The sequence below is a fragment of the Microcaecilia unicolor genome, chromosome 4 (genome assembly GCF_901765095.1).
Source record: "Microcaecilia unicolor chromosome 4, aMicUni1.1, whole genome shotgun sequence".
NCBI classification, from domain to species: domain Eukaryota; kingdom Metazoa; phylum Chordata; class Amphibia; order Gymnophiona; family Siphonopidae; genus Microcaecilia; species Microcaecilia unicolor.
Genome location: NC_044034.1, coordinates 56,623,578 through 56,648,275, shown reverse-complemented (window position 1 = coordinate 56,648,275; position 24,698 = coordinate 56,623,578). Strand labels below are relative to the sequence as shown.

At 42.5% G+C, this 24,698-nt stretch overlaps 2 protein-coding genes across 7 annotated transcripts in view; one reads left to right on the top strand and one right to left on the bottom strand.

Moving 5' to 3' along the window:
• Nucleotides 1–2,625, bottom strand: part of AASDHPPT (aminoadipate-semialdehyde dehydrogenase-phosphopantetheinyl transferase) — a 65,509-nt gene extending 62,884 nt beyond the window's left edge. For all 4 annotated transcript variants that reach the window (XM_030199375.1, XM_030199374.1, XM_030199373.1 and 1 more), the window contains exon 1: nt 2,384–2,625. In XM_030199375.1, the coding sequence (XP_030055235.1) occupies nt 2,384–2,566 (183 nt within the window). In that variant the 5' untranslated portion in view covers nt 2,567–2,625. The remainder of the gene's footprint in view (nt 1–2,383) is intronic.
• Nucleotides 2,626–2,772: 147 nt separating this feature from the next.
• KBTBD3 (kelch repeat and BTB domain containing 3) overlaps nt 2,773–24,698 on the top strand; it is a 37,071-nt gene continuing 15,145 nt past the window's right edge. Inside the window, exons 1-2 of one of the 3 annotated variants that reach the window (XM_030199368.1) lie at nt 2,773–2,812; nt 17,503–17,554. The gene's annotated coding sequence lies outside the window, so the exon portion shown is untranslated. Of the gene's footprint in view, nt 2,813–17,319; nt 17,405–17,495; nt 17,555–24,698 lie in introns of those variants that run through there. The other 2 variants (XM_030199369.1, XM_030199371.1) reach the window with 2 other exon arrangements.

The following is a 24,698-nucleotide window of genomic DNA, read 5'->3' as shown; positions in this document are numbered from 1 at the left end:
GAGAGAAAGAGGAAAAACAGATAGAAGTATGGGGAGAGAAAGGGGGAGAGACTGGAAGGATGTGGAGAGAGAAGGGACGCTGAACAGAAAAGGGAAGAGAGATAGAGACACACTGGATAGAAGGAGGGGGAGAGAGACAGATAGAAGGATCAGGAGAGAGGGTAGATGGGTAGAAGGATGGGGAGAGAAAAAGAAGAGACGCTGGATGGAAGGATAGGGAGAGAAAGAAGGGAGACACTGGAAGGATAGGGAGAGAAAGAAGAGAGCTGCTGGATGGAAAAGGAGTAGAGAAAGACTGGAGAATAAGAGGAAGGGGCATGGGGAAAACAAGGGTGAGAAAAAGATGAAAAGCCATAGGTCGATGAAGGAAAAAGAAGGAAATTAAAGAATGGATAGCAAGAATGGATTAAATCTGGACAGAGAGAGGCTGAAAAAAAAATTGAAGGAGAGAAAAATGACAAATGGCGCAGAAGAGTTAAGCGAAAATGAAGGAAAGCAGAATCTAGAGACTGGGAGCAACACAATGAGAAAAAGTAAATGGCCATACAACAAAGGTAAAGAAAATAATTTTATTTTTAATTTAGGATCAAGTAATATGGTGCCTGTGTTAATAAAGTTTCAGAGACCAATACTTCCTTAGGTCAGGAGAGGATGCCATAACAGCATTATACTGACCTGAGGCAGGAGGTTTTGGCCTCACTGAAAAGAGTGTTAGGCTATTAAATAAATTATTTTCTGAAACCTGATGCACTGAAAAGCAGCACTTTACCCATGTGACAAATGCATCTGATTAGTGTGACAATTTTGCTGGGGGAGGGGGTAGAGAGAAAATTTTGTGCCCACCCACTTTGGGTTCAGGCCCACCCAAAATTGGCAGTCTGGTTACGCCACTGATTAAAATGCATGGCGATGAGTCCATTACATATTCTGCTACAATGCGAAGAAGTAAATAGTGGATTTTAAATCTAGCACAATGTGAGAAATTTACCACCAGGTCCAGAGAAGCATAGTTTCAGTTGCGGGGATTTAGTGCCAGTATCTCCTTTTTTTTCTGTGACCATAACAAGTGCCATCAAAAGACAGAACAGGAAGTAGCAGCTCTGAGTGCAAGTCCAAATAAAACAAGTTTCATTTTATTTGATACAAGTTTAAGTGGTTTAGGGGTCTGATTACGAAGCAGAGCTAGTGGCTGTCTATGCGCTAGTGCCAACACAGTCCATTCAAAGTGAATGGGCCGTGTCGGCACTAGTGCATGGACAGTCGCTAGTACTGCTTAGTAAACCAGGACGTTACAATATTATGATAAAATAATAAGGGAATCGGATGAATACAAAACAAAAAAAGTGCCAGCACACAGTCAGGAATCAAATGTTGTTCTGCGCATAATTAGCTTCAAAACATTTTCCTCTGTATTCTATATAGCACGACTTAAGTTCTGCATGCAAATCCAGTTGTATCTGTATTTCCTGTTTGCACACACAACTTAATTAGTTAAGCCAATCAGCACTAATTGCCACTTAAGCAATTGACCCTAACTGGCATTAATTAAAATTTACATGCAGAACTGTCTGAGCATATTCTGTAACATGATGCATGTAAATTTGAAGTCATGTAGTTGAAAAGGGGGCATGGAATGGGCAGGTGATGGGTGTTTCTCAAATCCGTGTGTGCTATAGAATACACCTGGTCCGCACCTAATTTAGGCATCAGGATTTACACCAAATTTTACTTGGCATAACTGCCCGTGATTAAATTTAGTCAAGCAGATGGGCGTTCGGCATATTCTATAAGCCATGCATACATTTAGGCTTATTCTATAAAGTATGCCTAAATTAAGTCATACTTTATAGAATATGCTAAAGACATTTCATTTCAGCACCGCTTTTTTAGGTGTAATATATAGAATCTACTCGTTTGTGTAAAAATATTTTGCATGGCTAATGATCATAGCTGAAAAAATTTCTGGTTCATGTGATGTGTCCAACAGGGGTCCCCTGATTACTCCACAAGTTCTGCAAACTTTGAATTTGCATGTCATTAGCCTACTGCCACAAAACTGCCATAGAAACCCCCTATAGACACCAGCTCTACGTCAAACTGAAAAAGGCCCAAACAGCTGACTTAAGGGATAGGGAGGATAATAAAATAAAATGTGATCCCTTTTTATTGTCTCGAATCTTTATAGTCTATTATATTTATCCTACCCTTTAAGGTGGAATAACAAAGAAATGGCACTACTTTTATGTAGGAATACATATGTCCTGGAACAGCTCAGGCTGCACTGAAACTTACTCCCCCCATATATGACTCCCTCTGCTTTTCCACCACTGCTCCCTCCCCACCCCCTACCATAGCCGAGAAGCACCGCGAGCAAGGATAGTACCATGGCTGCTTTCGCGTCGCGGGTAAAAACAAACTGGCCGATCCTGGCCTTTTCTTCCGCCTGCACACAACTAGTCGCCAACAGCCACTCTGTGCGACCAGGAGACCAGGCCCCGTAACGGAACGCCCAGCGAACACTCTCCATCTTCCGCCGGCAGTACAGAACGCCGGCCGTGTAGCGCATACCACCATTAGCATAGACCTGGTCACAGTTACCACAATTCCCTATGTACACTACACACACTTCAGTGCTGCCCCGCGCCCACGGCGCCCTACCTACACACCCCTCTTTTTAAAGTCTCGAGGAAGACAACGCGTGAAGTCACACGTTCTGCCCGCCCCTTTCCTTTCACTTGACTCCTCCACTACCTCACTGTTTTTGAGCTTGTCGCTGGAGATGCTGCATGCTGAGAGCTGCTTCGGTAAATGTGTAAGTGTTGCATTGTATTATTTTAACAGAGGACTCATTTATGCTTTTATACAACGCGATTCCAATTTTTGCGTGTGTATATATATATATATTTTTTTTTTTTTTTTAAGATAGCACCTAAAAACCAGTGAGTAATTTGTTTTGGGTTGATGTCAAGACGCAAAATGCTCTCAACTAGAAAATGCAATTTTTAAGTGCCCTCGATCGCTCACTGACCATTGTTTGATTTTTTTTTTGTTGTTTTCAGATTATACTGAGCACAATTCAAACCTAGCTGTAATTAATATGCTATCGTATGTTTTCATAATGGGAGTGGTTTCCAATCACGGACCTAAAGATAAACATCTAGAACGTTCTTTTGTGTAACATTTGTTTATTTCTAATGGTAGTATCCACAAGACTATCTCTGGGGTTTAGTTGCACCATTTTGTGGAAGACACAGGCACACAGCCTGTCCCCATCACCTCCCCCCTCCCCCCCCCCCCACGGAGTGAGTTGGGGCCCTAGAAGGGGAGAAAAAAAAGACCAGAACCCAGGGGGATGGGGGATGTCAAGCCTACTGGGCTACTATGGATTGGAGATCACCCTGAGAGCAGGATCTGGGGGGACCTCAGAATCATGCTGGTAGGACCTTTAATTTTGTGCTGCCATTGCAGTGCAAAAGGGCCATTTTTTCACACATCAATAGAAAAGAAAATAACTATATAGCTGTTGAGTTGTAATTATATTTTCTGTGAAAATTGGCCTGCAGAGTCTTTTATAAGTAGGTCCATTGTTGCAGCACATTCATGCACAATTTACATATATTTCCACACAAAGTAAATAAATAAAGTGGACTTTGAGTGAATGAACGTAATGATCTCTCACCAGGGTGATTAGCATGCAGAGTCTGAACCAGAATATAGAATATCACTATGATAAAACTCAGAATTCTTGAACCAAAATGTTCTTTAATGCTGTGATCAAACAAGGAAAAATAACTTACAGTTTAGATATGCTGGACAATAGTTTTTGCCTTGCAAACTGGGAATCTGTTCTCAACCAGCGTTCTCTCCTTGCAAGAGAGAAGCTGGGAGGAGTTCAGCAGCATGATGTGTAGTAATGCTGTATATACTTTTATACTTCTGAACAACTTGATGCAGTTACAAGGGCTTGCTTGTAAGGCTCATGCAGTGGACACAAATCAACAGTTCAGATCACAGAAGCAGCATACTGCAGACTAAGGAGGTTTGATTGATAGGAGATGGCATCACGTGACAAGGCTGAAGCCATTTACACCCAAGGAGGTTTAATTGCTTCCCTACGCAGCCACTACCACCTTGACACACTTCAAAATACATTGTTTTGTATGGTGTCAAGCTCCGCCTAAAGGCCTGATAATGGGCCAAGCACGCTACCGCCATCTCCTGTTAATTAAAACTTCTTGCTGTAATCTGTTACAGACAATGCCCAACATAAACATAGTAACATAGTAGATGACGGCAGAAAAAGACCTGCACGGTCCATCCAGTCTGCCCAAGAAGATAAATTCATATGTGCTACTTTTTTTATTTGTACTGTCCTCTTCAGTGCACAGACTGTATAAGTCTGGCCAGCCCTATCCCCGCCTCCCAACCACCAACCCCACCTCCCAACCACCAGCTCTGGCACAGACCGTATAAGTCTGCCCAGCACTATCCCCGCCGCCCAACCACCAGCCCCGGCACAGACCGTATAAGTCTGCCCAGCACTAGTCCCCCCTCCCAACCACCAGCCTCAGCACAGACTGTATATGTCTGCCCACACTAGCTCCGCCTCCCAACCACCAGCTCTGCCACCCATTCTAGGCTAAGCTCCTGAGGATCCCTTTCTTCTGCACAGGATTCCTTTATGTTTATCCCACGCATGTTTGAATTCCGTTACCGTTTTCATCTCCACCACCTCCCGCGGGAGGGCATTCCAAGCATCCACCACCCTCTCCGTGAAAAAATACTTCCTGACATTCTTCTTGAGTCTGCCCCCCTTCAATCTCATTTCATGCCCTCTCGTTCTACCGCCTTCCCATCTCCGGAACAAACAGCCTGCTCCATTCAAATGGGATCACTCCCCGCCTGGTAGCGGTAAATACCACTCTTAATTTCTCAAAATATAAACCCTTATGAGCATGCAGTCCATTAATACAACTGGATCTTGATGGTGACACCTCCATACTTGTCTCAAGTTCTTCCATTTAGGTGACTTCTCTTTTGCAGTCTCACAAGAGCTGAAACGAGTGAGACAACACAAACAGCATAAAAAAGAGAAAAAGTCTCCGCGTCTCTGGAGTGGACAACAGTCCACGAAGCGCATGTCTCCTCATGGTATATGTGGCTCACTGGCTCAGTTTGCTGTATTGCATGGGAGTCTGGTGTCAAAGTTCCCAGGTGGTGCCATGTTGTCATTGATGATCTGTAGTTCTTCATCTCTGACAGCACTTTTATGATAGATGTCTGATCAACTGCTTAATAAACTGAAGACACAATGTTGGTGGCAAGAACAGTCATCTCTGGATGGATCTGTGCATCAGAGTCAGGGCCTATAAGATTAAAGGAGTTCTCTATAACGGGAGAAAATTTGGTCCTAATAACTACATGCTTTCCGTTAGATGGGATGCTGGCACAGCTCTTGTAGCACAATCTGCTGGATTTTGGTTGGTTGGTGCGTAATGGCACTTTTATGGTCTTGTTGATTTCCATATACATTCAACTCTGTTGCTGACATATACGTAACGTCTCCTAGTTTGGTTTATTTATTTATTTTGTTACATTTGTACCCCGCGCTTTCCCACTCATGGCAGGCTCAATGCGGCTTGCACGGGGCAATGGAGGGTTAAGTGACTTGCCCAGAGTCACATGGAGCTGCCTGTGCCGGGAATCGAACTCAGTTCCTCAGTTCTATATGTAGCCCAGGACCCTTGACTGTTGGTGAAAAAATTGACTGTGTCCATTTGAATGTCCATTTCACTTAGTATCATTTTTGCTATCTCTACTGCCAGCACTGCTCCATACAGTTGTAAGCATGGAATGGTATGATTGGGTTGTGGTGCTAACTTGGCTTTGCCAAAGATGAATCCCATATGAGATAGCTTATTTGCATCTGTAGCTTTTAAGTAAGCTACTGTAGCTATGGCTTTTTCAGAAGCATCCGAGAAGATGCAGATCTCTTTGTGACAGGCAGTACTGAGTGCTGCAGGGATGTAAGTGTGTGGGATGTGCAGTTCAACAGACTTTAGAGAATCTTTCAATTTCTCCCATTCTTGCCACATTTCTGGTGGCAGTAGGACTTGTCATGAAGTCAAGGAGAAAGTGAGCTCTCGACCGATGCCAGAGTCTGGATAACAGCAGGCGAATCACCTAGCTAGGACTGATACTAGGCAATGCAGACTCAGACTGGAGAAAGACAAGGCTGCAGCTTGAAAGCTGGACTGGAGCTTGTAAGCAAGGCTGGAATTCTGAAACTTGAAGGCAGGACTTGGCTGGAGCAGGAACCAGGAGCAGGGTTTGGCTGTAGCAAAAGCCAGGCTTACAAGAACAAGATTCAGAAACAAGGCCTTTAAGTACAAGACTCATAGAAACACTGGCAGGATCAAGAGTAAGGCTTCAAGAACAAAGCTTACAGAAGCCAGGCGTTCAGGTACAAGACTCATAGAAACAACAACAAGTAGGCAAGAACAAGACTACACAAGAGTAAAGCTTCAGGAACAAGGTTTACAAAGCAAGGCTTTCAAGTACATGGTTTCAGAAACAAGCATTCAGGGACAAGACTCACAGGAACAAAGCTAGGCAGGAATCAAGGCATACAAGAATAATACCAAACAGGGAATACAAAGACAATGTTAAGAGACCTCTTGCAAAGGTAAAACGTGAAAGTTCCTAGATGCATTATAAAGGATTTTTGCTGATGATGTCACAATTTGGAATGAGGCTTGAATAGACTGTAGTGAGGCTTGGATGCAGGAACACCAAAGCGAGGCTTATATAGCAGGGAAACAGGCAGGAAATGCATCAATGCAGAGACAAGGCAGACCAGAGAAACCACAAAGCCAGATCATTGAACTTAAAACTTAGTGTAGGCTAAATGCTAAGATGTGTTTGGTGCACTCTATTTCCATTAACAAGTGCTATGCTTTAGTAAAAGGGCCCCTTTGTTTGTTTTAGCTGTCAGTTGAGTTACCTAAAATTTTATATTCTTGATGCTGCTTTAATCCTGAGGTGCAATGGCAAAATAAGGTCCAGAATTTGTTTCTATATAATCAACACCAAAAAGCAAGGAGTTGACTTTGAACAGTGCACAAAAACAAGAATTCCATTGATGGTTTATTTATTTATTTATTGCGTTTGTATCCCACATTTTCCCACCTATTTGCAGGCTCAATGTGGCTTACATATTTGTGTTAGCATTGTTAAACCAGGATATCAGATACAGTTAGTATGGTGTAGAGATTAAGTAAGGGAAGAGTTCTTTAAATATAGATCTGGTTTGCTTAAGGGGTTCAAAGTATGGATCTTTCTGATTTTGAGTAGAACCACACAAGAGCATAGATGTAGATTTATTTTGCTGAAGCAGAAGGTCTAATCCCTTGGTGGACGATTCAAGCTACAGAACTGCACATAATATTCAAGGTACGGTCACACTATGGAGTGATACAAAAACATAATAATGTCCTAATTTTTGTTTTCCATTCCTTTCCTAATAATACCTAACATTCTATTTGCTTTCTTAGCTGCCGCCGCCGCACACTGAGCAGATGTTTTCAGTGTATCATCAACAATGACACCTAGAAGTATTGCTATACTGGGCCAGATCGAAACTCCATCAAGCCTGGCATCCTTTTTCCAACAGTGGCCAATCCAGGTTACAAGTTCCTGGCAAAATCCCAAAACAGTACAAAACATTTTATGCTGTTTATCCTAGGAATAAGCAATGATTTTCCCCAAGTCCATTTTGATAATGGCTTATAGACTTTTCTTTTAGGAATTTATCCAAACCTTTTTTAAACCTTTCCTGGTTGGTGACTCCTAATGTGGAACCTTGAATTACATAGCTATAGTTAAGGTTCCTCTTTCCCACATGCATCACTTTGCACTTGCTCACAAATGTCATCTGCCATTTGGATGCCCAGTCTCCCAGTCTCATAAGGTCCTCTTGTAATTTTTCACAATCCTGTTGTGATTTAACAACTTTGAATAACTTTGTGTCGTCAGCAAATTTAATTACCTCACTAGTTGCTCCCATCTCTAGATCATTTATAAATGTGTTAAAAAGCAACGATCCCAGCACAGACCCCTGGAAACCCCACTATCGACCCTTCATCATTGAGAATACTGACCATTTAACCCTACTCTCTGTTTTCTATCTTTTAACCAGTTTTTAATCTACAGTAAAATATTACTATCCCATGACTCTCCAATTTCCTCTGAAGACTTTCATGAGGTACTTTGCCAAATGCCTTTTGAAAATCCAGATACACAATATTGACTGGCTCACCTTTATCCACTTGTTTGTTCACCCCTTCAAAGAAATGTAATAGATTGGTGAGGCAAGATTTCCCTTCACTAAATCCATGTTGGCTTTGTCTCATTAATCCATGCTTTTGAGTATGCTCTGTATTTTTGTCCTTTATAATAGTCTCTACCATTTTGCCCGGCACCAACGTCATGCTCACCAGTCTTTTATTTCCCAGATCACCTCTGGAACCTTTTTAAAAAAAAAACAGCATTACGGGGTTTTTGATTGAGCAGAAGCAAGCACCTGAGCTCCTGAGTCACCGTGTATTGTCAGCGGGAGCGTTTTTTTCTCTCCCCAGTAGTTTACATGGGGAAAAGAAGAGGGAAATCCAGGGGGCAGGCCTCCTTAACCCCTGGAGGGAACCCCGCATTACGCCAGACAACAATGACAATGTTTAGAGTTCAGGTACTGAGAACTCCGACGCTCACTTCGAACGGACACTCCTTCCCCTCTTTGGTGAGGGAGAACCACAGCATAGAGGAGACCTCTTTGAGCTCTCCTTTGAGCACGACACCTCCCAGGCTGGGTGGCAGTTTTCTGCAAGCAGTGGATCAGACTCGGGAACAACCCAAAGTGGTGAATAATTCCTTGATGTCTGAAGGAGGCCCCTCTGCTACTTCTACCCCAAAGTTAACACCAAGTAACGGACGGGAGGACCCGTCTTTCTCTTCAAACCTGGGGCCTGCCACCATGACCTGGAAGAGAAGTGATAAACTGAGCGTGGTGACATTGGACACCCTGTGGGATGTGATTCAGGAATTGACCGGCTCTCTCCTTCAGGTAACAAAAACGTTTACAGAAGAAGCAACCAGTTTGAAAGATAACTATTTATCTCTGTCTGAAACTGTACAAAAACAGGATGAAAGAATTCTTAAGCTAGAAGGCGAGATAAAGCTTTACAAACTTTTGCAGGGGCAGTCAGGAAAGAAAGAGAGACTATTAATAGGAAATTAGAGTACTTGAATAACAATGCTAGAAAATTAAACTTAAGACTGCTTAATTTCTCGAAGTCTCCCATATTAACAGCTATTGATATGTTAAAGAAATACTTTCATGAAATTCTGGCTATCCGGAAAGAAGAATATCCCCCAATTGCCAGAGCTCAATACATTACTGGAAAAGGAACTTTAAAACAATCTCAATCTGGTTTGAATTTAACTGAGTTTCTTGAAAGCTCCCTTGAAGTAATAACTGAGTGAACTACTCTTCTGGTATCATTTGTATTTGAAACAGACAGATATAATATTTTTCGTTTATATTTCAAACACATGAAAGCATTGTTCCTTGGAGCCAGTATACAAATTTTTCTAGGCTTAAACAGAGAAACTTTGAAACGACCACGTGAGTTTTTTGCTTTAAAGCAGAGGACTCTTACTTTGAAAGGAACCTTCCTATTGAAATTTCCCTGCAGATGTTTTCTTTCCTTTAACTCTGTTAATTACATGTTTACTGATCCAAAGAAAATGCAAGATTTCATTGTTAACAAGGAAGATCAGAATCGATCTATCCAGAATACTCCTGTAGGCTAAGGCTGTTAAATTCAATTGTGGGTTTAGTAGTGCCCCTGCTCTAATATTTGAAGTATTTCTAATTTGATTTTTCTTTGTGTTTTGCCTCACATATTGTGCACTAATTAGTGGAATTATTTACCTAAAGGAGGTTATATTTCCTATTTCCCTTTTTTTTTTCTTTTTTTTTTTCTTCTCTTTCTTTTTGGGTAAATTCTATTATTGTAATTGCAATCATGTTAAGTGACTGTAAATTTGAAAATTTACAAATAAAGATATTAAGAAAAAAAAACAGAGTTACATTGGCCACCCTCCAATCTTCCAGAGCCATGCTTGATTTTAAAGATAAATTACATATTACTAACAATTGTTCTGCAAGTTCATTTTTCAATTCTATCAGTGCTCTGTGATGAATATCATCCGGTCCAGGTGATTTGCTACTCTTCAGTTTGTCAAATTGTGCCATTACTTCTCTGCTATGGCTTTGTCTTCCCTGAGTGCCCCTTTTGCCCCTCGGTCATCTAGCGGTCCAACTGATTCTTTTGCCGGCTTCTTGTTTTTAATATACCTCAAAAACATTTTACTATGTGTTTTTTTTCGTCCAATCAAATCTTTTTTTCAAAGTCCCTCTTTGCCTTCCATATCAGCGCTTTGCATTTGACTTGCTATTCCTTATGCCGTTTCAGCAAGCAACCACGGAAGTGGAGAAACTGGATCCTTCTTCCATTTTTTGAAGGATTTTCTTTTAGCTCTAATAGCTTCCTTCACCTCATTTTTTAACCGTTCCGGCTGTTTGGTCTTCTTTCTTCTTTTTTAATACAGGGAATATATTTGGCCTGGACTTCCAAGATGGTATTTTTGAACAGCATTTACGCCTGATGTAAACTTTTGACCTTCACAGCTGCTCCTGTAAGTTTTTTTTTCCCACAGTTCTTATTTATCATAGTCTCCTTTTTGAAAGTTAAATGCTAACATAGTGGATTTCCTGTATGCATTTACTCAAAATCTGATCATAGTATGATCATTTATCAAGCGTCCCCATCACCATTACCACGTGTGCTAGAACATGCGCTCCACTAAGGGTTAGGTCTAGAATTTTTCCTCCTTTTGTTGGCTCCTGTACCTGCTGCTCCATAAAGCATTTCTTGATTTTTTCAAGGAATTTTAGCTCCCTAACATGCCCTGATGTTATATTTACCCATTCAGTATCGGGGTAATTGAAATCACCCATTATTATTGTGTTCCCCAGTTTCTTTGCCTCCCTAATTTCTGATAACATTTCTACATTAGTCTGTTCATCCTGGCCAGGTGGACGGTAGTACACTCCTATCACTATCCTTTTCCTCTTTACACATGGAATTTCAATATATAGGGATTCCAAGATGTGTTTTGTTTCCTGCAGAATTTTCAATCTATTTGATCCAAGGCCCTCCTTAACATACATACAGTGCTACCCCTCTACCAATTTGATCCAGCCTATCACTACTATATAATTTGTACCTGGTATGACAGTGTCCCACTGGTTATCCTCCTTATACCAGGTCTCAGAGATGCCTATTATATCTAATTTTTCATTTAGTGCAATGTATTCTAACTCTCCCATCTTATTTCTTAAACTTCTGGCATTTGCATATGGACATTTGAAACTGTTTGTTGTTCCTATTTACATCTTGCTCAGCAGTTGACAGTGTTAATTTGCTATCTTTTATCTGCTTTTTATTTAAAGACACCTGGTCTACTGTGGTCTCTATTGCAACCTCACTATTGGGATACCCTATCTTCCCTGTTTTGGTGATATCTTTGAAAGATGCCTTGTTCTGAACCATGAACTTTTGAACGACTGTCAGCCTTCCCCCAGGTTCTAGTTTAAAAGCTACTCTATCTCCCTTTTAAATGCCGATGCCAGCAGCCTGGTCCAACCCTGGTTAAGGTGGAGCCTATCATTCTGTTATAGGCTACCCCTTTCTCAGAATGTTGCCCAGTTCCTTACAAATCTAAAACCCTTCTCCCTGCACCGTCGACTCATCTACTTATTGAGAGTCTGGAGCTCTGCCTGTCTCTTGGGCCCTGCACGTGGAATGGGGAGCACTTCAGAAAATGCTTCTCTAGAGATTCTGGATTTGAACTTTCTACCTAAGAACCTAAATTTGGCTTCCAGAACCTCTCTCTCACATTTTCCTATGTCATTTGTACCCATGTGTACCAAGCTGGCTCCTCCCCAGCACTATCTAAAATCATATCTAGGTGACACGTGAGGTCTGCCACCTTTGTACCAGGCAGGCAAGTGACCAGGTGATCCTCACATCCACCAGCCACCCTGCTATCTGCATGCCTAATAATCGAATCACCAACTACAACAGCAGTCCTAACTCTTCCCTCCTGGCCAGAAGCTCCTGGATACGTCAAAACAGCAACCCAAAAGGTCAAGGTAAGAAAACCCCCACATGTAATTCAACAACCAAGAAGGCTGATAAGATTTCTTGGTCCACCCGTACTTTCCTGTACTCAGAAGCTCCTGGAGACATATCCTCAGTGCGAGAGGATATAGCATTCCTTGGTGGGCTGGTCCTGGCTATAGGATTACTTCCAGCTGCACCAGGGTGATGCTGTCCTTTTAGAAGACCTCCTTCCTCCAAGGCAGCACAGGCGCTGCCAGACTGGATGTGGTACTTCGCTACAGTGTCCCTGTAGGCCTCCTCTGTGTACCTCTCTGTCTTCCTGAGCTCCACCAAGTCTGGTACTCTAGCCTCAAGAGAACAGACTCGTTTTCTGAGATCTAGGAGCTCTTTGCATTGAGCACACACATATAACTTCTCACCAGATGGGAGATAATCATACATGTGGCACTCAATGCAAAAATCTGGACGGCACCCATCTCGCTGCTGGACTTCCGTCTGCATCTCAGTATTATAGAGTTCTTGAATTAAAACTTCTTAAGGTACTAGGGATAATAGATGAATATAAAGAGCCTTAACATTATATGGTGTAATATGCTGTAGTGCTTCTAAGAAAATAAATGTGATTAAAACTCTAATGAAAAAAACTCTCCTCTTGTCCTAATTAAGGTACTAAGGTAATTGATTATAAATGAAGAGTTGTACATTAATATAAGTTACTTCAGGATACATAATAATGAGATGCAAAACATGTAATCACAAGCTGCATTATTTTTCCTACCTGGGAGGAAGGGGGCACCAACTTGTGACCTGATGCTGTTTGACCTCATCTTAAAGGGACTGGGCAATAAATGTTTAATCTCCACCCCCACCCCCCCAGCCTACCTGATGAAATCCTGGTGAATAGAGGTTCTTCTGAGGCAGATGCACTTTCCAGTCGCTCCTGCCCTGAGTTCAAAATGGCAATGGCGACACCTAGCGGTAGGCTTGCCATCAACATGAAAAGTTAAAAGGTTGCTTGAGTGTGGAAGAATAACCAGCAGAAAAAGGGAGATGATGATGTCTCTGTATAAGACTTTGGTGAGACCTCATTTAAAATACTGTGTACAGTTCTGGAGACCACACTTTTAAAAAGATATAAGCAGAAGTTGGTCCAGAAGGCTTTTAAAATAGTGGTCTTTCCCATGAAGCATATAGGAGCAGACCTAAAGTTCTCAATATGTATGCTTTGGAACAAAGGTAGGAGAGAGGAGATAAGCCATGGAGGTATTTAAATGTCTCTATCATAAGTGCACAGAAAGCAAATCTCTTTCAGTTGAAAGGAAGCTCTGGAATTAAGGGGCATAGGATGAAGGTGAAAGGGAACAGACTCAGGAGTAACGTAGGGAAATACTTCTTCATGGAAAGGGTGGTTTATACGTGGCACTGCCTCCTGGTGGAGGTATTGGAGATGAATGCTATATGTGAAGTCAAGAAAGCATGGGATAGGTATAGAAGATCTCTAAAGAAGAGGAAGGGATAGTAGGTTCAGTAGTTGTATGGATGGGTAGAATGGATAGGCCATATGGTCTTTATCTGCCATCATTTTCTCTGTTTGTATGTATACAGGCAGCTTGTCATTTCTGCAGTGTAACAATGTCCAGAAATCCTTGCTTGAAGAATCTTGGTTTGGTTTTTGGCATGCAGCTTACAAAATGGCAACACATAGATTAAGAAAGGTGGCATAGGCTGTGATTCTACAACCGTCCGCATAAAAATATGTGCAATCTCTCAACACGTGTACATTTTACACATACATACTAAGTCACATAATTTTATAAAAGGCTTTTTCCATGCATAAGACAAGTTTTATATGTGGAAATAAAATTGCCCCATTGAGGGTAATATTTGTGAAGATCAAGTAGGTGCTTATTTCTAGCCTATTTTACAAAGTCATGTGGAGGCGTATTTTCAAAGCATTTAGACTTAAGTTACACAGTAACCAATGGAACTTTGTAAATCTAACTTCTTTGAAAATAAGCCCCATAGGCACCTATGTGCCAGTATTAGGGGCAAAACAGTAGAAATCATTAGATTGCATATTAGGGGCAAAACACAGAAATTACTAGATTGCAGCCACAGGCATAAATGTTCATATGTAAGCATGCATGAATATTTTATAAACCTGCAAAAATCGTGACTCCACATGCATGCCATCCAAACTCTATTTCTTAACACACAGGCCACATAAACTAACGTAAAAAAAATATATATGGTGCCAATAAGCCACATATGTAACCCCTGGAGTAATTTTATAAGAATACTTTTACATGTGTAAAAAGGTGTTTACCTATGAAAAATCCTTTGTTAACATTACCCCCATTGGGGGCACTTCTGTAAAGGTCACCAAAGGTTAAGCCTCAAGATGCAATGCACTAAGCGCTAATTCCATAACAACATCAGGGCACCCGGATTCCATTAGAGAATACTGACATGTCATTTCAAGCCAACATTTAGGCACGCCCGTTTACACCGTATCAATAGCAAGCATTAATTCATAGATCTAAATATGGCACCTTAGCGCGTAACTTTAGCATTCTGTAAATTACCCACAAAAATGTGGGGCCTGCTCATGCGCCTTCCCCTCTGAATACTCCGTTTCATTTATGTGCTTAGTAAGTTGCACACTAAAGATGTAAAATACTGTGTAGCACTCAACTAGCATTAACAGTGACGCACCAGGTGAACATAAGAATAGCCATACTGGGGCAGACCGATGGGCCATCTAGCCCATCATCTAGCTTCCAGCAGTGTGGTCAGTCCAGGTCAGAAGTACCTGGTGGAATCCCAAATAACGTGTTTCCCCGAAAATAGGACATCCTCCGAAAATAAGACCTAGTAGAGGTCTTGCTGCAATTTGAAAATATAAGGCCTCCCCTGAAAATAAGACCTAGCAGGGGAGGCCTTATTTTTCGGGGAAACATCGGGGTCACCCCCCCCCACCCGAGATCGCCAGCTCCCCCCTCGATCGGCGGCTCCCCCCGCCCTCAGACTCTCCCGGAACTAACCTCTTAAATGCTTCCTTTCACCTTCGCACTCGCTGCAAGCAGCAGGGCAGGCCACTCCTTCCTTCCATGTCCCGCCCTCACCTAACTACATTACGTCAGGCGAGGGCGAGACACGGAAGGAAGGAGTGGCCTGCCCTGCTGCTTGCGGCGAGTGCGAAGATGAATGGTGAAAGGAAGCGTTTAAGAGGTTAGTTCCGGGAGCGACTGAGGGGGGGGAGCCGGCGATCTCGTGTGGGGTGGCGACCCGATGTTTCCCCGAAAAATAAGGCCTCCCCTGAAAATAAGACCTAGTGGGTCTTGGGGAGCAAAAATTAGTATAAGACAGTGTCTTATTTTCGGGGAAACACGGTAGTAGCAAGATTCCATGCTACCAATCCCAGGGACAGCAGTGGCTTCCCTCGCATCTGTCTCAATAGCAGACTATGGAGTCTTCTTCCAGGAATTTGTCCAAACCTTTTTTTAAACCCAGATACACTAAACCACTTCATCTGGTAACGAGTTCCAAAGCTTACCTCTTAATTGAGTGGAAAAATATTTCCACCTATTCATTTAAAAAGTATTACCATGTAACTTCATTGAGTGGCCCCTAATCTCTGTAACCCAGCTTCTCTTTGAACCCGGTGTCAGTCTTATTATTCCTAAAGGATGTAGTCAGGCTGGTTTACCTCGGACCTTGACACCAGTTTGAAAGAGACTAGGACAAATATAAACTAACCTCACCTGTTTGAAAAGCATACAGGGGAAAGAAATCTAAATGGATTAATGCTCAGAGACAGATGATGGTACAATAATTATAAAGTGTTTATTAACAAAAGTTGGTATCAATTGCGTATGTAGTTATCTATGATGATTTGGGGATTTTAATACATATGGAGGCATACTTTCAAAGCACTTAGACTTACAAAGTTACATAGGGGGGCATTTTCAATACGGTCTAAGTCCAACTTTAGACATTTCGCACAAAACGTCCAAAATCCGAATAGACAAGAAGTTCATTTTCGAAAAAAGAAAAACGTTTTAAAAAAATTTTTCTCCAAAATTACCATTGTGAAAAGGTTTCATGCTTTGTATGTTTTGCTTTTTGGACCATTTTCGGAAAAAAAAATTCCAAATGAAAAACGTAGAAAATCAAGCCACTGGGATGTAGGAGGGGCCAGCATTTTTAGCAGGAGAGGAATGAGGCACCCTAGGGGACACTGCAATAGACTTCATATAAATGCTCCCAGGTACACATCTCACCATTGCTCCCTTATCTTGTCTGCTGAGCCCCAGAAACCCACTACCCGCAACTATACACCACTACAGTAGCCCCCAAAGAACACCTATATGTGGGTACAGTGGGTTTCTGGTAAGTTTTGGAGGGCTCACAGTTTCCACCACAAATTTAACAGGTAGGAAGAGGTATGGGCCCGGGTCCACCTGTTTGCAGTTCACTGCACCCACCACTAGACTATTCCAGGGACCTGCATGCTGCTATAATGGACCCGAGTATAACATCTGAGGCTGGCATAGAGGCTGGTAAGTAATGTTGGGGGGTGGGAGGGGGGTCAGTGACCACTGGGGGAGTAGGGGGAGGTCATCCCTGATTCCCTCCAGTGGTCATCTGGTCATTTAGAGCATCTTTTTGTGCCTTATTTGTTCTAAAAACAGGTCTAGCTCAAAACATCTTAGTTTTAGTCCTGGAAGGTTTTGTTTTGTTTTATTATGGCTGAAAAATGTCCAAGTCTTAGGAACACCCAAAACCCACCCTTAACACGTCTCCTTGAGATTTGGACGCATTGCAGACAAACAGCACAGAAAAACATCTGAAAAAAATAGGTTTTGAAAATACCATTTGGATGTTTGTGTGAGAAAAATGTCCAAATGCTGCTTTATGCACTTTTTAGACGTTTTTCTCTTTTGAAAATGAGCCCCATAATAACCTGTGGAACTTTGCAAGTCGTAATTTTTTTGAAATTGAGCTCCATGGTAAATCTTAACAAATGTAACATTTAGTTAAACCCACATTTTTATAACTGCAGATGGAAAGCTGTCACTTAAAAGTTTTCTCAAACAAAGAATTTGGATTGAACTTCAAACAGAATTTTTTCAGAATTACAAGACAGTATCAGATAAGTAAAGTTTCATTCACATTAACTTTTATTTTAGAATTCAGGCATTTTGTTTTTCACTTTCAATGAAAGTATTGATCCTTTCCTTATATTCTATTTCAGGTGTATGCAAGACAACTTCTCAGATTACTTGGTCTCTATGACGGATTCTCAGGTAAGTGAATATGGATAAATTAGCAATGTCTATCTCAGTTCTTTGGTGCTGTTCTCACCCATCTTCATCTTTCATGATCTTGTTTACTCGCCTTGCTTGCGTAGGAGCTGTCTTCTGGCTTGCTTCTGGGATTTCTCTGTACCTACTATCCTTTTCCTTAATAAACATAATATGGAATAAATCTTTTTGCCTAAACAATTGACTTTTTTAACAGGGCTTTTAAAATTACTTGGGCCACTAACTTTTTCAAAAAGAAAATTAATCAAAAATCCTAATATAAACTTATACTGTGTTCCCTTTTCTACAGAAAGTCACTCCAGCTTTTCACAGCCAGGTGTCACTCACTGTCACTTGGCCAGTCCCTCATAGTCACACGGCCTGTCCCTGGCCTACTCAAACAAGCAGGACTCAGTATAATCAGTTCAAACACACTAGAAAAAAAACAAAAATATTCAATTACAGTCAGTCATACTCCCTCAGTCACTGTTTATTGTGTGTCCCAATGAAAAATCTAACCCTTATGGCCCAAATATAAGCCTTTAACATTGTTCTGAGAAACACAAAATATTAAAGAAATTTCTCAGAAAAATTCCCAAACTTAGATTACATACAGTACTCTCATATAACCTCTAAATCCCGCTCTTCTAATTTATCCCAATTTTACAGGCCTCACACACCAACCACTCTGAGATGCACCTTCAGCTTTTCTAACAAACTAACATTTTCATCTTCTAAACAAGTCAGTATCCACAGTTACTGACTCGTTTGACATCACGTGACATCACATGCTCCCCTCTCGGACCCTCGCCTCATCCAGTGACAACTATGTATTTGGCATGCTTAACTAGGACAGTTATGCAAGCTACAGATTTTGCAGACACTAGTCTGCATTTTGAAATTACTTTTCTCCATAGGTTTAAATGGGAAAAGTATATTTTCAAATATTTTTGTAGGAGAACAAAAACCAAAATGTCAAAAAAATTTCCCATGCCGCACTAGCACATTAATATCAATATCCCAATGTTTTTTAAATTTTAAAAATAATAATTTTTTTAGACGTTACATATTTTTCCTAATAAAAGAACCTTACAATACCTCAAAGTTCACAAATTATTACATAAACCATTTAATAAAATTCCCCCACTCATGACCACAATTAACGGAAACTGAAAACATGTGTTCCCCAGAGCGCAGGACCTTCGCACCCAGAACACTCATACTCATACATGGTCACAAAATAACCCCATGCAAAATTCAAATGTATCTAACCCATCCCTAAGGACCCCCAAAACCCCCGAACAAAAAAAAAAAGAATTTAAAAATGGCTTTGGAGCCTGAGCTCCACATCTTTAAATACAGCCCATAACATTTTTCAAAACTTTTTATCTGGGCCCCCAGGCCTGCACCTGGCCCTTCAAATCCCCTCCAGTACGACCCCCGATGCCAGCGGTATAAAACCGCATGATACATGGAACTGTGGCTGGGCAGCACAAAAATTGAGGCACCAGCTTCATTTTGGGCCTATCTCCTGGATTTAGAGTGCATTTTGTGGATCCGTCAGATCCGGCACTATGCCTCCGGCCATTTTCCTGAGCCCTCAGACCGGGGAAACCTCACTCTGCAACCTCAGTGCAATTAGTGCTTATCAACCCCGTGTGGGAGGTAAACCCATCTCTGGACAGCCTCTAGTTGTTTGATTCATGAAAGGTTTGCTTTTGACTAAGCCCCCATCAAACCTCCAACTGTGTCATGGGACCTCAGTGTGGTCCTCACCCAGCTGATGAAAGCTCCTTGTGAGCCACTTGACACCTGCCGTCTGAGGTATCTGACCTAGAAGGTTTTGTTTTTTGTGGCAGTCACCTTAGCTTGCAGAGTCAGTGAGCTTCTAGCCCTAATAGTAGATCCACCTTACGCAACAAATTAGTTCTCCGCATACACCCTAAGTTTCTTCTTAAGGTGGTCTTAACCAATCTTGTCTTGCCAATACTCTTCCCAAAACTTCATGCCCATCCTGGGGAAAGTACACGGCACACATTTAACTGCAAGCGGGCCTTGGTTTTCTATCTTGAGTGGACTAAACCCCATAGACAGTCAACCCAGCTTTTTGTTTCTTAGATCCCAACCGAATAGGGGTAGCCATCAGTAAACGCACTCTTTCTCTTATGCCCAGGCTGGGCTGACTCTAGAGCACTGGTTCTCAGCCTTTTTTCAGTGGGGACACACCTGATGGATGATGCTTGCATATGTGACACTTCATACGTGACCCTCATAGACATTTAGTCCCATACAGTGTGGCAGTTCTTATGAAATAACTGTAAACATGCTCTGCATTCACAAATACCCTATCTCCCCTAACAACAGATTCAGATCACAACTAGCACATTTTCTCCGTGAAAGTTACCATGGGAAAGAAAACAAACGTTCTGATTTTCATGTCATCGGAGTAATAGCAAAGAAATCTCTCCACCACCACTGTGAAATAATACAAAACACTGGAAAAATAATTCAGTGTAGATCTAACAAACTGAACCCCCTGTTTACTAAGCTGCACTAGTGGCTGGTGATATGCTAATGCCATCCCATTCACTTTGAATGGGCTGTGTTGGCGTTGCAGTGCGCAGCTGCAAGCACAGCTTAATAAACGGGGGTGAATTAGCACAAATTCCTGTGATTCTAACAACATAGAGCCCTACTTAAGAATTGGCAATGCTACAAATGTTACACGGGGCTCTAAAACACCAATACAACTACTACAAGTAAAACTGAGGGTGGGGGGGATATGATTGAGGTCTATAAAATCCTGAGTGGTGTAAAATGGGTAAAAGTGAATCGATTTTTCATTCTTTCAAAAAGTGTAAAGACCAGGGGGACACTCAATGAAATTACATGGGAATAGGAGGAAATATTTTCAAAGAACAGTTAAACTTTGGAACTCACTGCTGGAGGATGTGGTAACAGCGGTCAGGGTATCTAGGAGGTTTGGACAAGTTCCTTGAGGAAAAGTCCATAGTCTGTTATTGAGATGGACATGGGGAAAGCCACTGCTTGCCCCGGGATTGGTAGCATGATATCTTGCTACTAATTGGGTTTCTGCCACGTACTTGTGTCCTGGATTGGCCACTGTTGGAAGCAGGATACTGGGCTTAATGGACCATTGGTCTGACCCAGTATGGCTATTCTTATGTTCTGTTCTCACTCATCTCCTTGACAGCCCCCCATGGTCTCTCACACAAGATTCCACCATGCCCAGTATCTCCCCTCCCTCTGCCGCCTTATACCACTGTAGACCATCTTCTCCTGTCTTTTTCTCCACCCACACTTCCAGCTCTGTATCTTTCTTTCCTCTCCCCCTGTGGTCCAGCAGCATCCTGTCCCTCTCTCTCTCCTTCCTTCCTCCCCCCCCCCCCCCCCCCTGAAAAAAGTGCAGATTCAGTGTTCTTCAGGGCAATGGCTCAAAGGGGAGAGCGGCAGCAGGAAACTCAGCCCATTGGCAGGAGAGGCAGCTACATGAACTGCAATGTCATGCTCCTTCCTGGGTTGTATAAGCAGTAAAATGCACACAGAAGTGAAAGCTCGTTAAACGTGGTTTACTACCTACACAACTTGGGAAGAAGCAGTATTTGGGTTTCTATAGCCACATTTCCTGTGGGTCCAGCATCTGTCCCCATCTCTTCTTGCATCTCATAGTTCAGCATATGTCTCCTAATCATTCTGTCCTACTCTCTTCCTAGTTTCCCTCACCTGTGGTCTGTCATTTTTTCAGCCCTAGTGCCCCCCACAAGTTCAACATCTCTCCTGTTATCCAACCAAATTGTGCTAATTCAAACAGACAACCAGGTTGCAATGTACTGTGTTGACAAGCACGAGTGCAGTACTTCTCTCTTATCCTCCCTCAAGTCCGTCGTCCTCACTGCCAACTTTCAAATTTCACTACTCTTCCAGCAGCACTAGCAGTAACACGTTGCCTGGCCAACCCAGAGCCTTTTCTATGCTGCATCCTGCTTTTCTGATGCAACTTCCTATATATGCATGGGCAGAGAAAAGACTTTGGGTCAGCCAGATAGCATGTCACCACTAGCACGGCTGGAACGGTAGTGAAATTTGAAGGAAAGTGGTGAGGGGGATGGACCTGAGAGAGGATAAGGAAGAGGTACTGGATTCGTAAGGTGGGAAGGTGAGAGAATTGTGTTGGGCTCATGAGTGGGGCAGGGAGCAGAGTAAGAAAAGATGAGGACAATGCTGCTACCTTTAGGAAGGGGCAAAAAAACAGATATTACACTGCACTGCTCTGCCTGTGTGCTGGTTCCGCACAATAAACCTCCCGAGCGCTCATGACACACTGGTTGAGAACTGCTGCTCTAGAGTCATGTCATGGCTCACAATGTCTGAGCCATGGCTGCTTCGGTAGCCCACTTGAGATCGGCCTCCATTGAAGAGATTTGCAAGACTGCTACATGGTCTTCAGTCCACACTTTCACATCCCACTACTGCCTTGAGCAGAACACCCAATGCCACAGCCGGTTTGGTCAGACAGTCCTGTAGCATTTGTTGGGTGTTTAAAATCCAACTCCACCATCCTAGGCCTGTTTTAGTCTGGTCCAGACTGCAGTGTCACAATCAGTATGTATATAGGTAAAGATTGATTGGTTCTTTGTGTCCTCACCAGTGCGAGTCCCTGTTGCTCTGATGATGATGATGATGATTTTTTTTTAGTGAGCCTGGCAGCTAGGGATTCCCACATGTGAGAAAATTATGGTCTGCTTGTCCTCTGAGAAAGCATAGTTACATACCTTTAGCATGTGTTCTCTGAGGACACCATCCTGCTTATAATCGAATGAGAAAAATGCCCAAGTTCCGACCTAAATCGGGAGATGGACGTTTATCTCGCAAAAATGAATAAAGCGGTATAATCGAAAGCCGATTTTTGGACGTTTTCAACTGCACTCCGTCGCGGATGCGGACAAAGTTGATGGGGGCGTGTCAGAGGTGTGGCGAAGGCGGAACTGGGGCGTGGTTATCTGCCGAACAGAGATGGGCGCATTTCACCGATAATGGGAAAAAAGTATGCGTTTTTAGCTAGAATTTAGGACACTTTTCCTGGACCCTGTTTTTTCACGAATAAGGCCCCAAAAAGTGCCCTAAATGGCCAGATGACCACTGGAGGGAATCGGGGATGACCTCCCCTGACTCCCCCAGTGGTCACTAACCCCCTCCCAGCACAAAAAATGAAGTTTCTCAACTTTTTATTTTCACCCTCAAATGTCATACCCAGCTCCCTGACAGCAGTATGCAGGTCACTGGAGGAGTTGTTAGGGGGTGCAGTGGACTTCAGGCAGGTGGACCCAGGCCCATCCCCCCTTCCTGTTACAATTGTGCTGCTTAATGCTTATTAGTCGTCCAACCCCCCCCCAAACCCACTGTACCCACATGTAGGTGCCCCCCTTCACCCCTTAGGGCTGTAGTAATGGTGTAGACTTGTGGGCAGTGGGTTTTGAGGGGGATTTGGGGGGCTCAACACACAAGGGAAGGGTGCTATGCACCTGGGAGCTCTTTTACCTTTTTTTTTTGTTTTTGTAAAAGTGCCCCCTAGGGTGCCCGGTTGGTGTCCTGGCATGCGATGGGGACCAGTGCACTACGAATCCTGGCCCCTCCCACGAACAAATGCCTTGGATTTATTCGTTTTTGAGCTGGGCGCTTTCATTTTCCATTATCACTGAAAAACAAAAACGCCCAGCTCACACATTGTTGAATAAAACATGGGCGTCTATTTTTTTCGAAAATACGGTTCGGTCCGCCCCTTCACGGACCCGTTCTTGGAGATAAACGCCCATGGAGATAGGCGTTTTCGTTCAATTATGCCCCTACATGTCAATTATATTTGCATACCTGCCCACCTCTCCTGGGAGTTGAATTCCTTAGGCTATGTCACTATACTGATGGTCCTGCGCTGTCGAGTCAGGCGGGAAGGCACCCTCTCATACTTGGTAGAATGCTGCCTGAAGCTTTTACAGACATGGTATGCTGGGTAGCTTTTCCGCACTGAGCTCTGTCAGATGCCATCCACCATATATGAAAATAATTGACCTTCTTTCCTCAGAAAACACCTGCTACAGGTAAGTAACTTCATTCTTGTTAATTTTTCTTATGGATGCTCCATTTTTTTTATTTCTCCTCTCCCTATCCAAATTTAACCACAATACACATGAGGTGGGAGGACAAAGAAAAAAAAAAATACTCCTCTTCCAATGTTACTGAATGCAAGTGGATTCTTGTATATTATTTTGAAAATAGAATAAAACTGACATCGAAGAGGTCCTTACAGTAATTATCTGAGGCTGGCTGGATTCAAACGATACTACGTAATATTTAGTTGCACACTATTTACAGACCTTGTACTAATGTACATTTCTTAGTGTCAGTTTACACTGTTCTGAAGCAGCAGGTGTTATCCCTTCCCACCAGCAGATGAAGGTAGAGAAAACTGAATTCCACCAGTGACATTGTCAGTTATAATCTGGGGGTCTCACTGGAAGAATCTAGTATTTTTTTCTACCTTCCAGCATGTGCTAGGTTGTGCTACATCGGACTTGATGCTGCGACTCATCATCGGTGCTATGTGCATCAAGGGACCTGCAGCACAAAAAGCCTAAGAAGCATCGCCATCATTCTCCCTCCAGGCACTTGGCCCATAGCTCCCCTGCATCAGTGTCCTTGATGCAGGGAAGCATCCAGGCCGCAGTGACATCTCTCCAACTCATATCACATTGAGAACCTCCTCCATCTTTCCAATTGTGGACTCAAAACTAACTCACTCAAGTACATTTGAGCGCCATCAGTGCTTTTCGCCTGAAAGGATTTGCAAGGTGGTGATGTGGTCCATTCCTTTGCTAAGCACTGCTGGTTGGATGTTCTGGCCAGAATCCATTCAGACTTTGGCAGAGCAGTCATTCAGGGGGTCTTGTCTTTCCCGCTCATTAGGTCTGTTTCCGTACATCCGGTACACTAAGAAAGGAGAAATTATGTCTTAACCTGATAATTTTCTTTTCATTAGCATCACTTTTATGAAATCCTACCTTTGGAAGACCTTGGCCTGAGATTTTGGATGTGCTCTGTCTTTCCTTTTAGAAATAACTGAATAAGAAAA